This window comes from Salmo trutta, chromosome 26 (genome assembly GCF_901001165.1).
Source record: "Salmo trutta chromosome 26, fSalTru1.1, whole genome shotgun sequence".
Lineage (NCBI taxonomy): Eukaryota > Metazoa > Chordata > Actinopteri > Salmoniformes > Salmonidae > Salmo > Salmo trutta.
This window is the reverse complement of record NC_042982.1, coordinates 5,307,003-5,329,882: the sequence shown is the minus strand read 5'-3', so window position 1 is coordinate 5,329,882 and position 22,880 is coordinate 5,307,003. Positions and strand designations below refer to the sequence as shown.

The window sequence follows — 22,880 nt, the reverse complement described above, 5'->3', positions numbered from 1 at the left end:
TGGCTTCCGTCTGGCCACTCTACCATAAAAGGCCTGATTGGTGGAGCACCCCAGAGATGATTGTCCTTCTGGAAAGTTCTCCCATGTCCACAGAAGAACTCTGGAGTTCTGTGAGAATGACCATCGAATTCTTGGTCACTTCCCTGACCAAGACCCTTCTCCCCGATTGGGGTCTGAATACTTATTTAATTTTTTTTAAATTATACCTTATTTACATATGCAAACATTTCTAAAAAAAATACTATTTTCGCTTTGTCATTGAGGTATTGTGTGTAGATTGATGAAAACAAAAAATGCATTTAATACATTTTTAGAATAAGTCTTCTACATAACAAAATGTGGAAAAAGTGAAGGTGTCTGAATACTTTCTGAATGCACTGTACAGCAGATGTTGAAAACAGTACTTGTTTTTTTTTTTTTTTACAAGTATTTGTCAGAGGCTGGAATCTTGGCTGTGTGTGGGTTTGCACTTCCCATTGTCAATCCCCTCAAGCTACTAACACATCTGGTTAAAAATAATATAGCGAAGCATGGCATACAGCTGAGACACAACCATAAACACAATCAATGAACACAAACACGCATGCCATGGCATTCTGCTATGAATGAGTAACTTTATCAGAATGAAACAAGGAAGATGGGCCTAATTTCCCGAAAATAATCAATCAACTACACTACCTACTTTTGTGTCAGCTTCTTCTTTTTATATAGTATAACAGCCAGAGCAAAAAAAGAGACAATCTGTGTCTACCTTAGACTTACTGGCCACAATCATGTTCAACTTGCAGACAGTCAAAATCAAATCAAATTTTTTTGGTCACAAACATATTTAGCAGATGTTATTGCGGGTGTAGTGAACTGCTTTTGTGTTCCTAGCACCAACAGTGCAGTAGTATCTACAAATGATTCACAGCAAAACACACACATTTAAAAGTAAAATAATGATATTAAGAAATATATAAAATATTAGATTGAGCATTGTCGGAGTTGCATTAAAATACACTAGAACTAAAATACAGTAGAATAGAATAAAGTATATACAGCTGGATTTACATACACCTTAGCCAAATATACTGCTTAAAAAAATAAAGGGAACGCTTAAACATAATGTAACTCCAAGTCAATCACACTTCTGTGAAATCAAACTGTCCACTTAGGAAGCAACACTGACTGACAATAAATGTCACATGCGGTTGTGCAAATGGAATAGACAACAGGTGGAAATTATAGGCAATAAGCAAGACACCCCCAATAAAGGAGTGGTTCTGCAGGTGGAGACCACAGACCACTTCTCAGTTCCTATGCTTCCTGGCTGATGTTTTGGTCACTTTTGAATGCTGGCGGTGCTTTCACTCTAGTGGTAGCATGAGACGGAGTCTACAACCCACACAAGTGGCTCAGGTAGTGAGCTCATCCAGGATAGCTCAGGTAGTGAACTCATCCAGGATGGCACATCAATGCGAGCTGTGGCAAGAAGGTTTGCTGTGTCTGTCAGCGTAGTGTCCAGAGCATGGAGGCGCTACCAGGAGACAGGCCAGTACATCAGGAGACGTGGAGGAGGCCGTAGGAGGGCAACAACCCAGCAGCAGGACCGCTACCTCCGCCTTTGTGCAAGGAGGAGCAGGAGGAGCACTGCCAGAGCCCTGCAAAATGACCTCCAGCAGGCCATAAATGTGCATGTGTCTGCTCAAACGGTCAGAAACAGACTCCATGAGGGTGGTATGAGGGCCTGACGTCCACAGGTGGGGGTTGTGCTTACAGCCCAACACCGTGCAGGACGTTTGGCATTTGCCAGAGAACACCAAGATTGGCAAATTAGCCACTGGCGCCCTGTGCTCTTCACAGATGAAAGCAGGTTCACACTGAGCACATGTGACAGACGTGACAGAGTCTGGAGACGCCGTGGAGAACGTTCTGCTGCCTGCAACATCCTCCAGCATGACCGGTTTGGTGGTGGGTCAGTCATAGTGTGGGGTGGCATTTCTTTGGGGGGCCGCACAGCCCTCCATGTTTTATTTTTATTTCACCTTTATTTAACCAGGTAGGCAAGTTGAGAACAAGTTCTCATTTACAATTGCGACCTGGCCAAGATAAAGCAAAGCAGTTCGACAACATACAACAACAGAGTTACACATGGAGTAAAACAACATACAATCAATGATGCAGTAGAAAAAAAATAAGACTATATACAATGTGAGCAAATGATGTGAGATAAGGGAGGTAAAGGCAAAAAAATGCCATGGGGTGCTCGCCAGAGGTAGCCTGACTGCCATTAGGTACCGAGATGAGATCCTCAGACCCCTCGTGAGACCATATGCTGGTGCGGTTGGCCCTGGGTTCCTCCTAATGCAAGACAATGCTAGACCTCATGTGGCTGGAGTGTGTCAGCAGTTCCTGCAAGAGGAAGGCATTGATGCTATGGACTGGCCCGCCCGTTCCCCAGACCTGAATCCAATTGAGCACATCTGGGACATCATGTCTCGCTCCATCCACCAACACCACGTTGCACCACAGACTGTCCAGGAGTTGGCGGATGCTTTATTCCAGGTCTGGGAGGAGATCCCTCAGGAGACCATCCGCCACCTCATCAGGAGCATGCCCAGGCGTTGTAGGGAGGTCATACAGGCACGTGGAGGTCATACACACTACGGAGCCTCATTTTGACTTGTTTTAAGGACATTACATCAAAGTTGGATCAGCCTGTAGTGTGGTTTTCCACTTTAATTTTGAGTGCGACTCCAAATCCAGACTTCCATGGGTTGATATATTGGATTTCCATTGATTATTTTTGTGTGATTTTGTTGTCAGCACATTCAACTATGTAAAGAAAAAAGTATTTAATAAGATTATTTCATTCAGATCTAGGATGTGTTGTTTAAGTGTTCCCTTTATTTTTTTGAGCAGTGTACATTTAAACTCCATTTTTCACAATTCCTGACAGTAAATCCTAGTAAAAATTCCCTGTCTTAAGTCAGTTAGGATCACCACTTTATTTTAAGAACGTGAAATGTCAGAATAAAAGCAGAGAATTATTTATTTCAGCTTTTATTTCTTTTATCACATTCCCAGTGGGTCAGAAGACTACATACATTCAATTAGTATTTGGTAGAATTGCCCTTAAATTGTTTCACTTGGGTCAAACGTTTCGGGTAGCCTTCCACAAGCTTCCCACAATAAGTTGGGTTAATTCTGGCCCATTCCTCCTGACAGAGCTGTTGTAACTGAGTCAGGTTGGTAGGCTTCCTTCCTCGCACACGCTTTTTCAGTTCTTCCCACAAATGTTCTACATGATGAGGTCAGGGCTTTGTGATGGCCACTCCAATACCTTGACTTTGTTGTCCTTAAGCCATTTTGACACAACTTTGGAAGTATGCTTTGGGTCATTGTTCATTTGGAAGACCCATTTGCGACCAAGCGTTAACTTCCTGACTGATGTCTTGAGATGTTGCTTCAATTTATCCACAATTTTCCTGCCTCATAATGCCATCTATTTTGTGAATTGCACCAGTCCCTCCTGCAGCAAAGCACCCCCACAACATGATTCTACCACCCCGTGCTTCACGGTTGGGATGGTGTTCTTTGACTTGCAAGCCTCCCCCTTTTTCCTCCAAACATAACTATGGTCATTATGGCCAAACAATTCTATTTTGATTCATCATACCATAAGACATTTCTCCAAAAAGTATGATCTTTGTCCCCATGTGCAGTTGCAAACCGTAGTCTGGCTTTTTTATGGCGGTTTTAGAGCAGTGGCTTCTTCCTTGCTGAGCGGCCTTTCAGGTTATCGATATAGGCCTCGTTTTACTGTGGATAGAGATACTGTTGTACCTGTTTCCTCCAGCATCTTCACAAGGTCCTTTGCTGTTGTTCAGGGATTGATTTGCACTTTTTTCACACCAAAGTACGTTCATCTCTAGGAGACAGAACGCGTCTCCTTCCTGAGTGGTATGACGGCTGCGTGGTCCCATGGTGTTTACACTTGCGTACTATTGTTTGTACAGATGAACGTGGTACCTTCAAGCATTTGGAAATTGCTCCCAAGGATGAAGCAGACTTGTGGAGGTCTACAATTTGTTTTCTGAGGTCTTGGCTGATTTCTTTTGATTTTCCCATGATGTCAAGCAAAGAGGCACTAAGTTTGAAGGTAGGCCTTGAAATACATCCACAGGTACACCTCCAATTGACTCAAATCATGTCAATTAGCCTATCAGAAGCTTCTAAAGCCATGACATCATTTTCTGGAATTTTCCAAGCTGTTTAAAGGCACAGTCAACTTAGTGTATGTAAACTTCTGACCCACTGTAATTGTGATACAGTGAATTATAAGTGAAATAATCTCTCTGTAAACAACTGTTGGAAAAATCATGTGTGTCATGCACAAAGTAGATGTCCTAACCGACTTGGCAAAACTAGTTTGTTAAGAAGAATTTTGTGGAGTGGTTGAAAAACGAGTTAATGACTCCAACCTAAGTGTATATAAACTTCCGACTTCAACTGTATTTATGAGTTGAGTAAAGCAGTATGTAAAAATTAAAGTGGCCAGTGATTCCAAGTCACTGTACATAGGGCGGCAGCCACTAAGGTGCAGGGTTGCGTAACCTGGTGGAAGCTGGCTAGTGGTGATGGTTGAAAACAGTTTTCTGCCCCTCCCAAAAGATAGAACTTGTAGTTAATTGGCCCTCTTTCTGGGACTCACCCAAAAACAGGACCACGCCTGGCCTGCTGAGGAGTGACGGACTCCATCCAAGCTGGAGGGGTGCTCTCATCTAATCTATGAACATAGACAGGGCTCTAACTCCCTTAGCTCCACAATGAAATAGGGTATAAAAAAAAAAACATTTTCGTCTTTTGAGCTTCTAGTCATGAAATCTACGCAGCCTACTCAATCACTTTTTATAGCTACTGTTTACAGGCCTCCTGGGCCACTTACAACATTCCTCACTGAGTTCCCTGAATTCCTATCGGACCTTGTAGTCATAGCAGATAATATTCAAATTTTTGGTGACTTTAATATTCACATGGAAAAGTCCACAGACCCACTCCAAAAGGCTTTCGGAGCCATCATCGACTCAGTGGGTTTTGTCCAACATGTCTCCGGACCTACTCACCGCCACGGTCATACTCTGGATCTAGTTCTGTCCCATGGAATAAATGTTGTGGATCTTAATGTTTTTCCTCATAATCCTGGACAATCGGACCACCATTTTATTACGTTTGCAATCGCAACAAATAATCTGCTCAGACCCCAACCAAGGAGCATCAAGAGTCGTGCTATAAATTCTCAGACAACCCAAAGATTCCTTGATGCCCTTCCAGACTCCCTCTGCCTACCCAAGGACGTCAGAGGACAAAAATCAGTTAACCACCTAACTGAGGAACTCAATTTAACCTGTTAGGGCTAGGGGGCAGTATTTTCACGGCCGGATAAAAAACGTACCCAATTTAATCTGGTTACTACTCCTGCCCAGTAACTAGAATATGCATATAATTATTGGCTTTGGATAGAAAACACCCTAAAGTTTCTAAAACTGTTTGAATGGTGTCTGTGAGTATAACAGAACTCATATGGCAGGCAAAAACCTGAGAAGATTTCATGCAGGAAGTGGCCTGTCTGACAAGGTGTCGTTCTTCTTGTCTCTGTTTATTGAAGACTCAGGATCTTAGCTGTAACGTGACACTTCCTACGGCTCCCATAGGCTCTCAGAGCCCGGGAAAAAGCTGAACGATGTCGAGGCAGCCCCTGGCTGAAACACATTATCGCCTTTGCCAAGTGGCCGATCAGAGGACAAAGGGCTTAGGCGTGTGCCCGAGTCGAGCCAGTGCTTTATTTTCTTTCGTCTGTTCGCCTAATTGCAGATTCCCAGTCGGAATATTATCGCTTTTTTACGAGAAAAATGGCATAACAATTGATTTTAAACAGCGGCTGACATGCTTCGAAGTACGGTAATGAAATATTTAGAAATCTTTTGTCACGAAATGCGCCGTGCGCGTGACCCTTATTTACCATTCGGATAGTGTCTTGAACGCACGAACAAAACGCCGCTGTTGGAACATAACTATGGATTATTTTGAACCAAATCAACATTTGTTATTGAAGTAGAAGTCCTGGGAGTGCATTCTGACGAAGAACGCCAAAGGTAATCAAACTTTTCTAATAGTAAATCGGAGTTTGGTGAAGGCTAAACTTGCTGGGTGTCTAAAGAGCTAGCCCTGTGATGCCGGGCTATCTACTTAGAATATTGCAAAATGTGCTTTCACCAAAAAGCTATTTTAAAATCGGACATATTGAGTGCATAGAGGAGTTCTGTATCTATAATTCTTAAAATAATTGTTATGCTTTTTGTGAACGTTTATCGTGAGTAATTTAGTAAATTGTTAGTAAATTCGCCGGAAGTTTGCAGGGGTTATGCTAGTTCTGAACGTCACATGCTAATGTAAAAAGCTGGTTTTTGATATAAATATGAACTTGATTGAACAAAACATGCATGTATTGTATAACATAATGTCCTAGGTGTGTCATCTGATGAAGATCATCAAAGGTTAGTGCTGCATTTAGCTGTCTTCTGGGTTTTTGTGACATTATATGCTAGCTTGAAAAATGGGTGTCTGATTATTTCTGGCTGGGTACTCTGCTGACATAATCTAATGTTTTGCTTTCGTTGTAAAGCCTTTTTGAAATCGGACAGTGTGGTTAGATTAACGAGAGTCTTGTCTTTAAAATTCTGTAAAATAGTCATATGTTTGAGAAATTGAAGTAATAGCATTTCTGAGGTATTTGAATATCGCGCCACAGGATTCAACTGGCTGTTACGTAGGTGGGACGATTTGGTGCCACCTGCCCTAGAGAGGTTAACCTTGCGCAATACCCTAGATGCAGTCGCACCCCTAAACATTTGTCATAAGAAACTAGCTCCCTGGTATAGAGAAAATACCCGAGCTCTGAAGCAAGCTTCCAGAAATTTGGAACAGAAATGGCGCCACACCAAACTGGAAGACTTCCGACTAGCTTGGAAAGACAGTACCGTGCAGTATCGAAGAGCCCTCACTGCACCTCGATCATCCTATTTTTCCAAGTTAATTGAGGAAAATAAGAACAATCCAAAATGTATTATTGATACTGTCGCAAAGCTAACTAAAAAGCAGCATTCCCCAAGAGGGCCATATATGGCTTTCACTTCAGCAGTAATAAATTCATGAACTTCTTTGAGGAAAAGATCATGATCATTAGAAAGCAAATTACGGACTCCTCTTTAAATCTGCGCATTCCTCCAAAGCTCAGTTGTCCTGAGTCTGCACAACTCTGCCAGGACCTAGGATCAAGGGAGACTCAAGTGTTTTAGTACTATATCTCTTGACACAATGATGAAAATAATCATGGCCTCCAAACCTTCAAGCTGCATACTGGACCCTATTCCAAGTAAACTACTGAAAGAGCTGCTTCATGTGCTTGGCCCTCCTATGTGGAACATAATAAACGGCTCTTTATCCACCGGATGTGTACCAAACTCACTAAAAGTGGCAGTAATAAAGCCCCTCTTGAAAAAGCCAAACCTTGACCCAGAAAATATAAAAAACTAAAAATCGGCCAATATCGAATCTCCCATTCCTCTCAAAAAGTTTCGAAAAAGCTGTTGCGCAGCAACTCACTGCTTTCCTGAAGACAAACAATGTATACGAAATGCTTCAGTCTGGTTTTAGACCCCATCATAGCACTGAGACTGCACTTGTAAAGGTGGTAAATTACCTTTTAATGGCGTCAGACCGAGGCTCTACATCTGTCCTCGTGCTCCTAGACCTTAGTGCTGCTTTTGATACCGTCGATCACCACATTCTTTTGGAGAGATTGGAAACTCAAATTGGTCTAGGTTCCGTTTTAGGACCACTACTGTTTTCACTATATATATTTTACCTCTTGAGGATGTCATTCGAAAAGATAATGTTAACTTTCACTGCTATGCGGATGACACACAGCTGTACATTTCAATGAAACATGGTGAAGCCCCAAAATTGCCCTCGCTGGAAGCCTGTGTTTCAGACATAAGGAAGGGGATGGCTGCAAACTTTCTACTTTTAAACTTGGACAAAAACAGAGATGCTTGTTCTAGGTCCCAAGAAACAAAGAGATTTTCTGTTGAATCTGACAATTAATCTTGATGGTTGTACAGTTGTCTCAAATAAAACTGAAGGACCTCGGCGTGACTCTGGACCCTGATCTCTCTTTTGACGAACATAACAAGACTGTTTCAAGGAAAGATTTATTCCATCTACGTAACATTGCAAAAATCAGATATTTTCTGTCCAAAAATGATGCAGAAAAATTCATCCATGCTTTTATTACTTCTAGGTTAGACTACTACAACTCTCTACTTTCCGGCTATCCGGATAAAGCACTAAATAAACCTCAGTTAGTGCTAAATACGGCTGCTAGAATCCTGACTAGAACCAAACAATTTGATCATATTACTCCAGTGCTAGCCTCCCTACGCTGGCTTCCTGTTAACCTGTCTGAGCTTGGGGGCAGTATTTTCACGGCCGGATAAAAAACGTACCCGATTTAAACTGGTTAGTACTCTTTCCCAGAAACGAGAATATGCATATTATTATTAGATTTGGATAGAAAACACTGAAGTTTCTAAAACTGTTTGAATGGTGTCTGTGAGTATAACAGAACTCATATGGCAGGCAAAAACCTGAGAAAATTCCAAGCAGGAAGTGGCCTGTCTGCGATTTTGTAGTTCTCCCTTTGCTTCTCTATCGAAACTACAGTGCCCGTGGGGTTATGTAGCACTTTCTAAGGCTTCCATTGGCTCTCTAAAGCATCCAGAAAGCGGATTGACGCGTCTCCTGTCTCCGGGCAGAGTACAGGAGCACAGTTTCTCAGTGGACTGCCAGGTGGCTAAGAGATTGGAGATGCGCTTCACGAGACCTCGGCATTTTTTCTCTTCCTTTTTGAATGAATACAGCATTGTCCGGTTGGAATATTATCGCTATTTTACGAGAAAAATACCATAAAAATTGATTTTAAACAGCGTTTGACATGCTTCTAAGTACGGTAAAGGAACATTTAGAATTTTCTTGTCTCGAAATGCGCTCGCGCGTTACCCTTTGGATAGTGACCTGAACGCACGAACAAAACGGGGGTATTTGCACATAACTATGGATTATTTGGAACAAAAACAACATTTGTTGTGAAGTAGCAGTCTTGGGAGTGCATTCTGACGAAGAACAGCAAAGGTAATCCAATTTTTCTAATAGTAATTCTGAGTTTAGGTTGCCCCGAACTTGGCAGGTGTCAAATTAGCTAGCCATGATGGCTGAGCTACCTACTCAGAATATTGCAAAATGTGCTTTCACCGAAAAGCTATTTTAAAATCTGACATAGCGATTGCATAAAGGAGTTCTGTATCTATAATTCTTAAAATAATTGTTATGTATTTTGTCAACGTTTATCATGAGTAATTTAGTAAATTCACCGGACGTTTTCGGTGGGTATGCTAGTTCTGAACATCACATGCTAATGTAAAAAGCTGGTTTTTGATATAAATATGAACTTGATTGAACAAAACATGCATGTATTGTATAACATAATGTCCTAGGAGTGTCATCTGATGAAGATCAAAGGTTAGTGCTGCATTTAGCTGTGTTTTGGGTTTTTGTGACATACATGCTTGCTTGAAAAATGGCTGTGTGGTTATTTGTGTCTATGTACTCTCCTAACATAATCTAATGTTTTGCTTTCGCTGTAAAGCCTTTTTGAAATCGGACAATGTGGTTAGATTAACGAGAGTCTTATCTTTCAAATGGTGTAAAATAGTCATATGTTTGAATTATTGAAATTATTGCATTTTTGAGGTATTGTATTTCGCGCCACGCGATTCCACTGGCTGTTGAATAGAGTGGGACGCTAACGTCCTACCTAGCCTCATAGAAGTTAAGGCAAGGGCTGATTTCAAGGTTTTACTGCTAACCTACAAAGCATTACATGGGTTTGCTCCTACCCATCTTTCCGATTTGGTCCTGCCATACATACCTACACGTACGCTACGGTCACAAGACGCAGGCCTCCTTATTGTCCCTAGAATTTCTAAGCAAACAGCTGGAGGCAGGGCTTTCTCCTATAGAGCTCAATTATTATGGAATGGTCTGCCTACCCATGTGAGAGACCTTTAAGTCTTTACTGAAGACTCTCTTCAGTAGGTCCTATGATTGAGTGTAGTCTGGCCCAGGGGTGTGAAGGTGAACGGAAAGGCACTGGAGCAACGAACCGCCCTTGTTGTCTCTGCCTGGCCGGTTCCCCTCTCTCCACTGGGATTCTCTGCCTCTAACCCTATTACAGGGGCTGAGTCACTGGCTTACTGGTGCTCTTCCATGACGTCCCTAGGAGGGGTGCGTCACTTGAGTGGGTTGAGTCACTGACGTCGTCTTCCTGTCTGGGTTGGCGCCCCCCCTTGGGTTGTGCCGTGGCGGAGATCTTTGTGGGCTATACTCGGCCTTGTCTCAGAATGGTAAGTTGGTGGCTGAAGATATCCCTCTAGTGGTGTGGGGGCTGTGCTTTGGCAAAGTGGGTGGGGTTATATCCTGCCTGTTTGGCCCTGTCCGGGGGTATCATCGGATGGGGCCACAGTGTCTCCTGACCCCTCCTGTCTCAGCCTCCAGTATTTATGCTGCAGTAGTTTATGTGTCGGGGGGCTAGGGTCAGTCTGTTATATCTGGAGTATTTCTCCTGTCTTATCCGGTGTCCTGTGTGAAGTTAAGTATGCTCGCTCTAATTCTCTCTCTCTCGCCCTCTCTCTCTGAGGACCATGCCTCAGGACTACCTGGCCTGATGACTCCTTGCAGTACCCAGTCCACTTGGCCGTGCTGCTGCTCCAGTTTCAACTGTTCTGCCTGCGGCTATGGAACCCTGACCTGTTCACCGGACGTGCTACCTGTCCCAGACCTGCTGTTTTCAACTCTCTAGAGACAGCAGGAGCGGTAGAGATATTCCCAATGATCGGCTATGAAAAGCCAACTGACATTTACTCCTGAGGTGCTGACCTGTTGCACCCTCGACAACTACTGTGATTATTATTATTTGACCATGCTGGTCATTTATGAACATTTGAACATCTTGGCCATGTTCTGTTATAATCTCCACCTGGCACAGCTAGAAGAGGACTGGCCACCCCTCATAGCCTGGTTCCGCTCTAGGTTTCTTCCTAGGTTTTGGCCTTTCTAAAGGAGTTTTTCCTAGCCACCGTGCTTCTACACCTGCATTGCTTGCTGTTTGGGGTTTTAGGCTGGGTTTCTGTACAGCACTGAGATATCAGCTGATCTAAGAAGGGCTATATAAATACATTTGACTTGATGGCTGTTTAACAGTCTGATGGCCTTAAGATTGAAAAACAGCTTCTGTCTCCCGGTCCTAGCTTTGATGCACCTGTACTGACCTCGCCTTCTGGATGATAGTGCAGTGAACAGGCCGTGACTCGAGTGGTTGATGTCCTTAACAATCTTTTTTGGCCGTCCTATGACATCGGGTGCTGTAGGTGTCCTGGAGGGCAGGTAGTTTGCTGACGTTGAGTGAGAGGTTATTTTGCTGGCACCACTCTCAGGGCCCTCACCTCCTCCCTGTAGGCTGTCTCGTCATTGTTGGTAATCAGGCCTAGCACTGGTTCAGACCCAGGGCCCAGAACTTAAATGATGAGCTTGCAGGGTACTATGGTGTTGAATGCTGAGCTATAGTCAATGAACAGCTTACATAGGTATTCCTCTTGTCCAGATGGTTTAGGGCAGTGTGCAGTGCGATGGCGATTGCATCGTCTGTGGATCTATTGGGGCGGTAAGCAAATTGAAGTGGGTCTAGGGTGTCAGGTAGGGTGGAGGTGATATGATCCTTGACTAGTCTCTCAAAGCACTTCATGATGACAGAAGTGAGTGCTAAGGGACGACAGTCATTTAATTCAGTTACCGTCGCTTTCTTGGGTACAGGAACAACGGTGGACATTTTGGAGGAAGTGGGGAAAGTAGACTGGGATAAAGAATACGTCCATAAAACACTCCAGCCAGCTGGTCTGCGCATGCTCTGAGGATGGAGCTAGGGGTGCCGCCAGCCCTACGAGGGTTAACAGGCTTAACATGTCTTACTCATGTCGGCCACGGAGGAGCCCACAGTCCATGGTAGCGGGCCGTGTCGGTGGCACTGTGTTATCCTCAAAGCGGCAAAGAAGGTGTTTAGCTTGTCCAGAAGCAACACCTAAGTGTCCGGGATGTGGCTGGTTTTCCCTTTGTAGTCTGTGATTGTCTGTAGACCCTGCCACATACGTCTCATGATTGACATGCTAATAACCACACCGCTCATGTAGCCTGCGCGAGTGTTGTAAAATAAATGTACACACTCTACCGGTCAAAAGTTTCATAACACCTACTCATTCAAGAGTTACTATATTTTTACAATTTTCTACATAGAATAACAGTTAAGACATCAAAACTATGAAATAACACATGGAATCATGTAGTAACCAAAAAAGTGTTAAACAAATCGAAATATATTTTCTATTTGAGATTGTTCAAATAGCCACACTTAGCCACACACACCTCAATGCTGTGTGTTACAGGGAAGACATCCTCCTCCCTGATGTGGTACCCTTCCTGCAGGCTTATCCTGACATGACCCTCCAGCATGACAATGCCACCAGCCATACTGCTCGTTCTGTGCGTGATTTCCTGCAAGACAGGAATGTCAGTGTTCTGCCATGGCCAGTGAAGAGCCCGGGTCGCAATCCCATTGAGCAAGTCTGGGACCTGTTGGATCCGAGGTTGAGGGCTAGGGCCATTCTCCCCCAGAAATGTCCGGAAACTTGCAGGTGCCTTGGTGGAAGAGTGGGGTAACTTCTCACAACAAGAACTGGCAAATCTGGTGCAGTCCATGAGGATGAGATGCACTGCAGTACTTAATGCAGCTGGTGGCCACACCAGATACTGACTGTTACTTTTGATTTTGACCACCACTTTGTTCAGGGACACATTATTCCATTTCTGTTAGTCACATGTCTGTGGAACTTGTTCAGTTTATGTCTCAGTTATTGAATCTTGTTATGTTCATACAAATATTTACACGTTATGTTTGCTGAAAATAAACGCAGTTGACAGTGAGATGACGTTTCTTTTTTTGTTTATAAAGAAATACAGGAGCAAACGGTCATGTAATACGACCCAACCAAGCAGCACTGCTTCTTGACACAATGCCCTCTTAACCTGGAAGCCAGCCACACCAATGTGTCGGAGGAAACACCATACACCTGGCTACCGTGTCAGCGTGCACGGCCCAAAACAGGATTTGCTGGAGTGCAATGGGACAAAGACATCCCTGCTGGCCAAACCCTCCTCTAACCCGGACGACGCTGGGCCAATTGTGCGCCGCCCCATGGGTCTCCCAGTCGCGGGCGGCTGCGACAGAGCCTGGACTCGAACCAGGATCTCTAGTGGCACAGCTTGCACTGTGATTCAGTGCCCTAGACCACCGCACCACTCAGGAGGCCCCAGATCAGATTTTTTTAAGCTGACCAGAGCAACACATATCAAACAGTCAACTTATACAATAATGGAACTGTATTGATACATGGCAATGATTCAAGTCTCCAGGCTTTTGAGAATGTGTTTGCTACCCTAAAAGTAGAAGGGGAACTCATATCAGAAACCTGTCCACCAGCTTGGTACAACACAGGCAGAACCTGAGACCAGCACAACCACAATGGGCTCCACCACATAGCCTGATGACACTACATCAGCTTCCCATTCTGCACCAGCCCAGGTCAGCCAACCAGCTTCCCAGTCTGCTCCAGCCCAGGTCAGCCAACCAGCCGCCCAGTCTGCTCCAGCCCAGGTCAGCCAACCAGCCGCCCAGTCTGCTCCAGCCCAGGTCAGCCAACCAGCCGCCCAGTCTGCTCCAGCCCAGGTCAGAATACCAGCCGCCCAGTCTGCTCCAGCCCAGGTCAGAATACCAGCCTCCCAGTCTGCTCCAGCCCAGGTCAGCCAACCAGCCTCCCAGTCTGCTCCAGCTCAGGTCAGAATACCAGCCTCCCAGTCTGCTCCAGCCCAGGTCAGAATACCAGCCTCCCAGTCTGCTCCAGCTCAGGTCAGAATACCAGCCTCCCAGTCTGCTCCAGCTCAGGTCAGAATACCAGCCGCCCAGTCTGCTCCAGCCCAGGTCAGAATACCAGCCTCCCAGTCTGCTCCAGCTCAGGTCAGAATACCAGCCTCCCAGTCTGCTCCAGCCCAGGTCAGAATACCAGCCGCCCAGTCTGCTCCAGCCCAGGTCAGAATACCAGCCTCCCAGTCTGCTCCAGCCCAGGTCAGAATACCAGCCTCCCAGTCTGCTCCAGCTCAGGTCAGAATACCAGCCTCCCAGTCTGCTCCAGCTCAGGTCAGAATACCAGCCTCCCAGTCTGCTCCAGCTCAGGTCAGAATACCAGCCTCCCAGTCTGCTCCAGCTCAGGTCAGAATACCAGCCTCCCAGTCTGCTCCAGCTCAGGTCAGAATACCAGCCTCCCAGTCTGCTCCAGCCTCCCAGTCTGCTCCACCCAGACAATCACCCACAACTGCAATCTTTATCGATTCAAATGGGAAGTTCTTAGTCCAGGAAAGATTACTCCCTAGACACCAGGAGTATAGGTTTTGGTGTCCTAAATCTGAGAGTGCAATGCAGCTACTCAGTCAGACCAGGATTGACACCCCTGACAACATCATCCTCCACACTGACAAAGGTGAAAATGTATCTGGGGCAGTGAGAAGAGTGGCAGAACAGGTACAGGCTATGTTCCCAAAAATCAATATAGTTGGGCCCTACCAAGAAAAGACGTCCCAGGAAACAAAATCAAATCAACAGATCACTGTGGACTGTGCCTCACTGCTCAACGTCAGAACAGCTCACCACCCCATTCTGACATTTCAACACTTACACAATAATGTGCATCTTGATCAGGACAGTGTCAGAACCTTTGCTAAGGACCTAAAGGATGCAACACTTGGCAGGGACCCACACCCTTCACCACAGCAGCAGTGGCACCCTGCTCCAAGTTCTGAAACAACAGTACCCCCACCATCCCCAGGAGAGAAGAGCCAGACATGGCCCAACACAGCACAGATTTACCAGACCAGACCGGGCCCATCACAACACAGCTCTACTAGACCCGGCCCATCACAACACAGCTCAACTAGACCCGGCCCATCACAACACAGCACTGACCACTACTCCAGGGTCAGGCAGAACACTGTCCTTCAGAGAAGTGCACCACATGATGCAGTCCACAGCATTTACCATTCAGATCATCAGCCTACATATGATGAGGTAACCTCGGGCAAAAGACACCTAGAACAATCAGAGATTGGAGAGGTGCACCAACTACTGCATCTAATATGCAGACTACTTGGCTGGAAACCCCCTTTAATTCACACACACACTGCACTTATTTTTGTGTGCAATATAATTCCATTCTCACAAATTTGTTTACAACTATTCTTTATTTTATTGTCACTGGTATTATAATAATAAATGGTGTGTGTGCACGCATACACACACACACACACACACCGTTCAAAAGTTTGGGGTCACTTAGAAATGTCCTTGTTTTTGAAAGAAAAGCAATTTTTTGGTCCATTAAAATAACATCAAATTGATCAGAAACAGTGTAGACATTGTTAATGTTGTAAATGACTATTGTAGCTGGAAATGGCAAATTGTAATGGAATATCTACATAGGCGTACAGAGGCCCATTATCAGCAACCATCACTTCTGTGTTCCAATGGCACGTTGTGTTAGTTAATCCAAGTTTATAATTTTAAAAGGCTAATTGATCATTAGAAAATCCTTATGCAATTATGTTAGCACAGCTGAAAACTGTTGTCCTGATTAAAAAAGCTATAAAACTGTCCTTCTTTAGACTAGTTGATTATCTGGAGCATCAGCATTTGTGGGTTCGATTACAGGCTCAAAATGGCCAGAAACAAAGAACTTTCTTCTGAAACTCATAAGTCTATTCTTGTTCTGAGAAATTAAGGTTATTCCATGCAAGAAATTGCCATGAAACTGAGGCAGAAGACCAGAATCCTGGAGTCGCCTCTTCACTGTTAACGTTGAGACTGGTGTTTGCGGGTACAATTCAAATTGGCTTTTTAACAAATTACCGTACGACAGACCATGAATTTCACCCTAATTGACAAACAAACAAACAAACCAAAACAAAGGCAGTCTTCTCATGCTATGTTGATTTCAAAAAAGCCTGACACTCAATTTGGCATGAGGGTCTGCTATACAAATTGATGGAAAGTGGTGTTGGGGGAAAAACATACAACGTTATCAAATCCATGTACACAAACAAGTGTGAGGTTAAAATTGGCAAAAAAACATTTCTTTCCACAGGGCCATGGGGTGAGACAGGGATGCACCTTAAGCCCCACCCTCTTCAACACACACACACACACACACACACACACACACACACACATATATATATATATATATATATACATACCAAGGAATTGGCGAGGGCACTAGAACAGTCTGCAGCACCCAGCCTCACTCTACAAGAATCTGAAGTGAAATGTATACTGTTTGCTGATGATCTAGTGCTTCTGTCACCAACCAAGGAGGGCCTACAGAAGCACCTAGATCTTCTGCACAGATTTTGCCAGACCTGGGCCCTGACATTAAATCTCAGTAAGACAAAAATAATGGTGTTCTAAAAAAAATCCAGTCGCCAGGACCACAAATACAAATTCCATCTAGACACCGTTGCCCTACAGCACACAAAGAACTATACATACCTCAGCCTAAACATCAGCGCCAGAGGTAACGTCCACAAAGCTGTGAACGAGCTGAGATACCTGGCAAGAAGGGCCTTCTATGCCAACAAAAAGAACATAACATTTGACATACCAATTAGGATCTGGCTAAAAAAAATACTTGAATCAATTATAGAACCCATTGGCCTTTATGGTTGTGAGGTCTGGTGTCTGCTCACCAACCAAGAATTCACAAAATGGGACAAACACCAAATTGAGACTGCATGCAGAATTCTGCAAAAATATCCCCAGTGTACAACATAAAACACCAAATAATGCACGCAAAGTAAAATTAGGCTGATAGACGATAATTACCAAAATCTAGAAAAGAGCGGTTAAATTCTACAACCACCTAAAAGAAAGCGATTCCCAAACCTTCCATAACAAAGCCATCACCTACAGACAGATGAACCTGGAGAAGAGTCCCCTAAACAAGCTAGTCCTCTGTTCACAAACACAAATCAGACCCCACAGAGCCCCAAGACAGCAACACAGTTAGACCCAACCAAATCATGAGAAAACAAAAAGATAATTCTTTCCAATGTGTCAACTAACAAAAAACAGAGCGACCTAGAATGCTATTTGGCCCTAAACAGAGAGTACACAGTGGCAGAATACCTGACCACTGTGACTGACCCAAATTTAAGGAAAGCTTTGACTATGTACAGACTGAGTGAGCATAGCCTTGCTATTGAGAAAGACCGCCATAAGCAGACCTGGCTCTCAAGAGAAGACAGGCTATGTGCACACAGCCCACAAAATGAGGTGGAAACTGAGCTGCACTTGCTAATCTCCTGCCAAATGTATGACCAAATGTCATACCGCTGCTACCATTTCAATGGCATTTGAGAACATGTTTGAAACTTGGAAACATGAACACACTAGCAAGCACCATTTGAACAACTGACTCGAGAAATAAGCTGCGCCTGCAACATATGTGACACCCTCGGTCACGGCATTGAAACGCCTGCTCAACAAAGCGATTCGGTGGCATTCTCTCTTTACTGTGTCGCCACCATGCTCGATGCTAGGTACAAGGACCGCTACCTCGAGGCAGACAAGAAACAGGGTTTACGTGAAATGTTACATACACAGCTGAACAATATGGAAATGGACACAGTGACAGCACCGAGGAAGAAAGGCCACGGACAGAGAGCTGAAACTTCACTGCTTGACATGTATGATGAAATCCTGGTTGAGAATGAAACGACTGAACAAATGGACAACGAAACAGCACAGCAAGTAAGTGAAAGAACAATATGATTATGTTTTACTGGTAATGGGGACATACATAAAATGTATTTTTGGTCAGTGTGTGTGTGTAACCTTTATTTAACTAGGCAAGTCAGTTAAGAACCTATTAATATTTACAATAACAGCCTACCCCGGACGACGCTGGGCCAATTGCGCACCGCCCTAAGGGACTCCCAATCACGGCTGGATGTGATACAGCCTGGATTCGAACCAGGGACTGTAGTGACGCCTCTTGCACTGAGATGCAGTGCCTTAGACCGCTGCATCCATGTGTGTGTGTGTTAACTATTTAACTGTACTAGAATGCTTAAAAGGCTGCAAAAATATTAAATATCGGTATCTTTTTTTTGGCAAGGAAAATATTGGATATCGGCCACAAATGTCATATTGTGCATCACCATTGAAAATACAACCTATATTTATGTTTATTTATTTTCTCTTTTGAACTTTAACTATTTGCACATTGTTACAACACTGTATATTGACGTAACATGGAATATTATTTTGGAACTACTGTTCATTTTTATTGTTTTATTTCACTTTTGTTTATTGTCTACTTTGCTTTGGAAATGTTAACATAAGTTACCCATGCCAATAAAGCCCTTGAACTGAAACAGAGAGAGAGAGAGAGAGATAGCATGCTTCTCTCTATATCCATCTATGTGTTGAGTGTAGCCAGCTGAGAATGGGGGGGGGGGGGGGGGGGTTGGCTGAGCAGCAGCACTGCTGACGTCAGACAGAGGGGGTCACAGTAAACCCTAATGCGCTTCCAACCCAAGAATATGAGTCCTGTCAGAGAGCAGATAAGCCCTTGGCTAAACGTGCACACACGCACACGCACATCCAGTCGTTGTGGCCTGGACCGAACCAAAAACGAAGAGAAGATTGCCTCTCAGCTGTGCCTCATTCCCCTCCTCTGCTCTCTCGCTAACCTCAGGATTGGAGACTGGGACAGAACCAACCCCAACCCCCCCCATACTGCAGGGCTGAGCTGACCTCCCTGAGCTCTATACCACTGTGTTGTAGATCATTGTTACATCCCAAATGGCACCCTATTCTCTATATAGCCCACTACTTCTGATCAGCACCACATACGGAATAGGATTCCATTTGGGACGTAACCTATGACTGCAGGTTCCTGCTATGATAAAAACACTAAAATACTGACTGTTTCCCATGCCAATAAAGCCCCTTAAATTGTAATTTAATTGAGAGACAGACACCCAATCAACATGGGAAGAGTAATAAGCCTATAATAACCCTAAAGGCCACTTATATTCTATTCAAACACTTTTACTGAACTGACGTTCTTAGGCAGATCTATGACAAGCATGCACTGTTGTTCGGGTTGTCCTCATGATATTTGAATGAGCAGATAGGCTAACTTGTGCATGGAGCATAACCGTCTGAAGACAAGCTTTTATTATTGGTTAAACCTGATGCAGAAAGGTCAGTGCAATGATTGTTAACCCGTTTTGAAAGAGGGGAGGGACAATCATACTGTACAAATTCTATGAAGAACACTTGATAGGGTACCAGTTGCCGCAGTAACAAACAAAGTCTCCACAGGGGTCATTGGTAAAGTTGTATCCTGCCTTGAAGCACTCACACACTATTTGACAGAGACCTGTTGATACTGGGTAGCATTCTGATAAAATCAGCGGGCCAAAGATCACATATTGCAGGTTCCACAGTGGGTTTCCTTTCAACAAAACCTCCATCGTGGACAAACAATTCTATTTCAAAGGTCTTGTGGAAACACACACACACACCTCTTTCTCAACTCTGACAGACTAGACATTGTGCCACTGGTTGGGAAGCCCAGGCTACTTTCTGAAACAGAAAAGGAGAACTGACATTGCAGTATCACTTCTGTTTTTCTGAAGTGACCTCTTCTTCATAATGAGTCAATGCAGATGTGCTCGTCTGGTGGAAAGAAATGCAAATTTGCCCAAAAAAGTGCCACTATGACAATCTTCAGCGGCTTGGGTTCTTACGGATAAGTGAAAAGAATGACATGTGTAGACTACTAGAGAAACAAACATAAAAAGGCTGTCTTGTCCTCTGAATCACTGTGATAATTCAGTGTGAATCACGCAGGAAACTAGGGGTCAGCCAGCTACATTTTCAAGAAGTGATGCTGTAAATGTAGCTAATTCTTTATTATGCTCACATGTATTAATTTCATTGCTGCGCAATACTCTGGATTTCAGGGGCCACGGCTAAGTGTTGGACTCGAGCAGTTAGATTGTTGGCACATTGTTTAGACAATGACTGCGTTTAATATCTGATCATACAATTGACAGATTCAAATCACATTTAGCTAGATAAGTCTCACATTTTACAACCTTATTGAACAACTTTGTCAATGGGACGGATCTTGTTCTAAACAGTAAAATATAGCTCGGCGGGTATGATCAAAACCCAAGCCTAACTTTGCTCAGCTAGCTACTACTCAGCTAGCTAGCTACTACTTTCATGACCCTAATCTGGGATGATGATTGAGTCACCATCCCCATGCACACGAGATTATACTGGTCAATGTTGCTAACTAATGTTAATTGGCTAGCTAGTTGCCTAGGCAGCTGGCTAACGTAGCTAGCAATCCAGACACCAGCATTAAACTAACTAGTTACAACCATATAGCCAGTTCTAGCTAACTTCAGCTAGCTACATATTCTGCAGATGAATACAATATATTAGAGATCATTAACGTTAGCTAGCTACCACCTTCTCTACTATTCGGTGTAGCCTAGCTGGTCGGTGTACCCCTAGCTAACTAATGTTATCTAGCTAGCTAGATACTGTCTCGTTAGCTAGGAAGCTAGCCAGCAAATTAGCTCAAGTTAGCTAAGCTAATTTCCTGGGCCACTGATCATCAGCTGGGTACTGTAGCTAGATAGATAGTTCTCCGACTGCTAGTCACCCACCTTGTCCATTAGTTTCCAGCATTTCTCCACCGTCTTTTTGTCCACGGCCCCAGGTTGGTGATGGGAATGGAGGTGGTGATGGGGCTGAAACGCGTCCTTCATCATCCCGATCAGTCCTCCGCCTTTCTTCAGATTTCCTGCCATATTAGGCTCCACTGGGGTCGGCCAGAGCGACAGTCAATGCTGGGGGGGGGGGACCGCCCTCCTTCCCCAGTCAGACTGAGCAAAAACCGGCACCCCCCGGGGAAGACAGCGCCCGAGTCGGATTCGAGCGAAGGTCCGTCGGGGGGTGGGAGAAGGGAGTTCTATTGAAACAAGGATCCCATTAAACCCCCCACCAGTGGTTGTCTCGAGCCTCGACGACAGTGGGGCAAACTGCAGCTGGGTGCTCAGCAAGAAATACAACGCAGGTTGGCAAGCAAGCCAGTCGAGACCCGTCTAGTCGACTAAAAGAAGACAATGATATCGATTTGTCTATCCGTCTGGTCTCCGTGTAGATTGAACTGTATTCTTATTGACAACCCTTATGTTCCCTATTCAGCTGCTCGATCTTTCCGTCTGCGTTCTTCTCAGTGACGGGAAGTTCAGTGGCAGGCTGGATACAGTCACGATAGCTTGATACTACTCTTACTGTTGAGGTAGAAGGAAGAGCTGACGGTGGCGCCAATAAACTAAAGGGACATTTACATAGCTAACACAAATCATTAACATAGGCGGAAGGGAGACGAGGTGCATAAATACATTTAGAAAAATACACACAGCCTGCAGTTTTCCCCCCCCTCTGTGTGCACGGCCCTTGCTCTTCCTGTTCATCCCCTTCCGTTTGCAGAACCTCTCCCTGCCCTCCCTCTTGCACAAATGTTGCCCCCAACACCTCCTCTAACTACGCCCTCTTCATGCGCGATCTCGAGGTGAAAATACAGGCACGCGCGTCTGTTTTAACAGATAGCTTGATGATGTTCTCGGAAATTCCTTTCACCCAAAAATATTTGGCTGTGTAAATTCAGACACAAGTTTTTGTTGTAAATTCCTAACAACAACTGAGGTGACATTGGCCTGTGCCCGCTCCTGTGGCATGAATCATTACGTTATACTTAATGTTGTAGTTTACGTAGATGGGTACTACTACATGATAAGTGTGCAATTGTCACTAAAACGCGTAAGGCCATGTCTGTACCGTTGTCGTTTCAACTCTCTTAGATGATAATTCAGATGTTATATAACTGCAGAGGCTTTGGTTTCGAAGGTAACTGCCCGTTCCGCTCTTCTGGAAACCTTTCCCCAGAGCTAATAATCCGAATCACCGGCGCATGTGTCCTCTACATTATGCACACATTTTTGTGCTAAACCTTCCTAAAAACATTTCTCACTGTCAATCGTGAATAAAAATGATTCAACTTTTACCAGTGAAACATCCATGCCGCCAAGTATTTTAACTCAAATCAGTTTCATATCAGTTTTCATTCCCATGTGGGAATATGCAGGGGCGCAACTTTCGTTTTCGAAGTGGGGGGGCATTATTATTATTATTATTTAATCCTGTCGAATAAACACTCCAAACTGCCAACCGACGCTCGGAGGCGTCCGCATGGTCCTAAAGCACACAGTTGCCCTGTTTTGTATGACATTCCAATGATAACACTGGGGAGGGGTGGTATGCAATTTCATAATGTGTCCCCCCCCCCAAAAAAAGTGAAATTTGTGACCCTGGGAATATGCATTTTGATCTTCTTGAGTTATGTACAGTGTTGTTTGAAAGTAGCCTACAGTGTTGTTTTGAATGATGTACAGTGAGCGAATTGTAGAGCAGATGGTCCTAAACTATATGTTTCAATCAATGCACATATTTTGCCTATAGAGCCCCACAGTGGTGT

At 44.2% G+C, this 22,880-nt stretch overlaps 1 protein-coding gene across 2 annotated transcripts in view; it reads right to left on the bottom strand.

The window, feature by feature from the left end:
• The window catches only part of cbl (Cbl proto-oncogene, E3 ubiquitin protein ligase), a 53,915-nt gene extending 32,101 nt beyond the window's left edge, over positions 1 to 21,814 (bottom strand). Inside the window, exon 1 of one of the 2 annotated variants that reach the window (XM_029714473.1) lies at positions 21,007 to 21,814. In XM_029714473.1, coding sequence (XP_029570333.1) covers positions 21,007 to 21,150 — 144 coding nt within the window. In that variant the 5' untranslated portion in view covers positions 21,151 to 21,814. The remainder of the gene's footprint in view (positions 1 to 21,006) is intronic. The other variant, XM_029714474.1, reaches the window with a different exon arrangement.
• Positions 21,815 to 22,880: the final 1,066 nt, after the last annotated feature.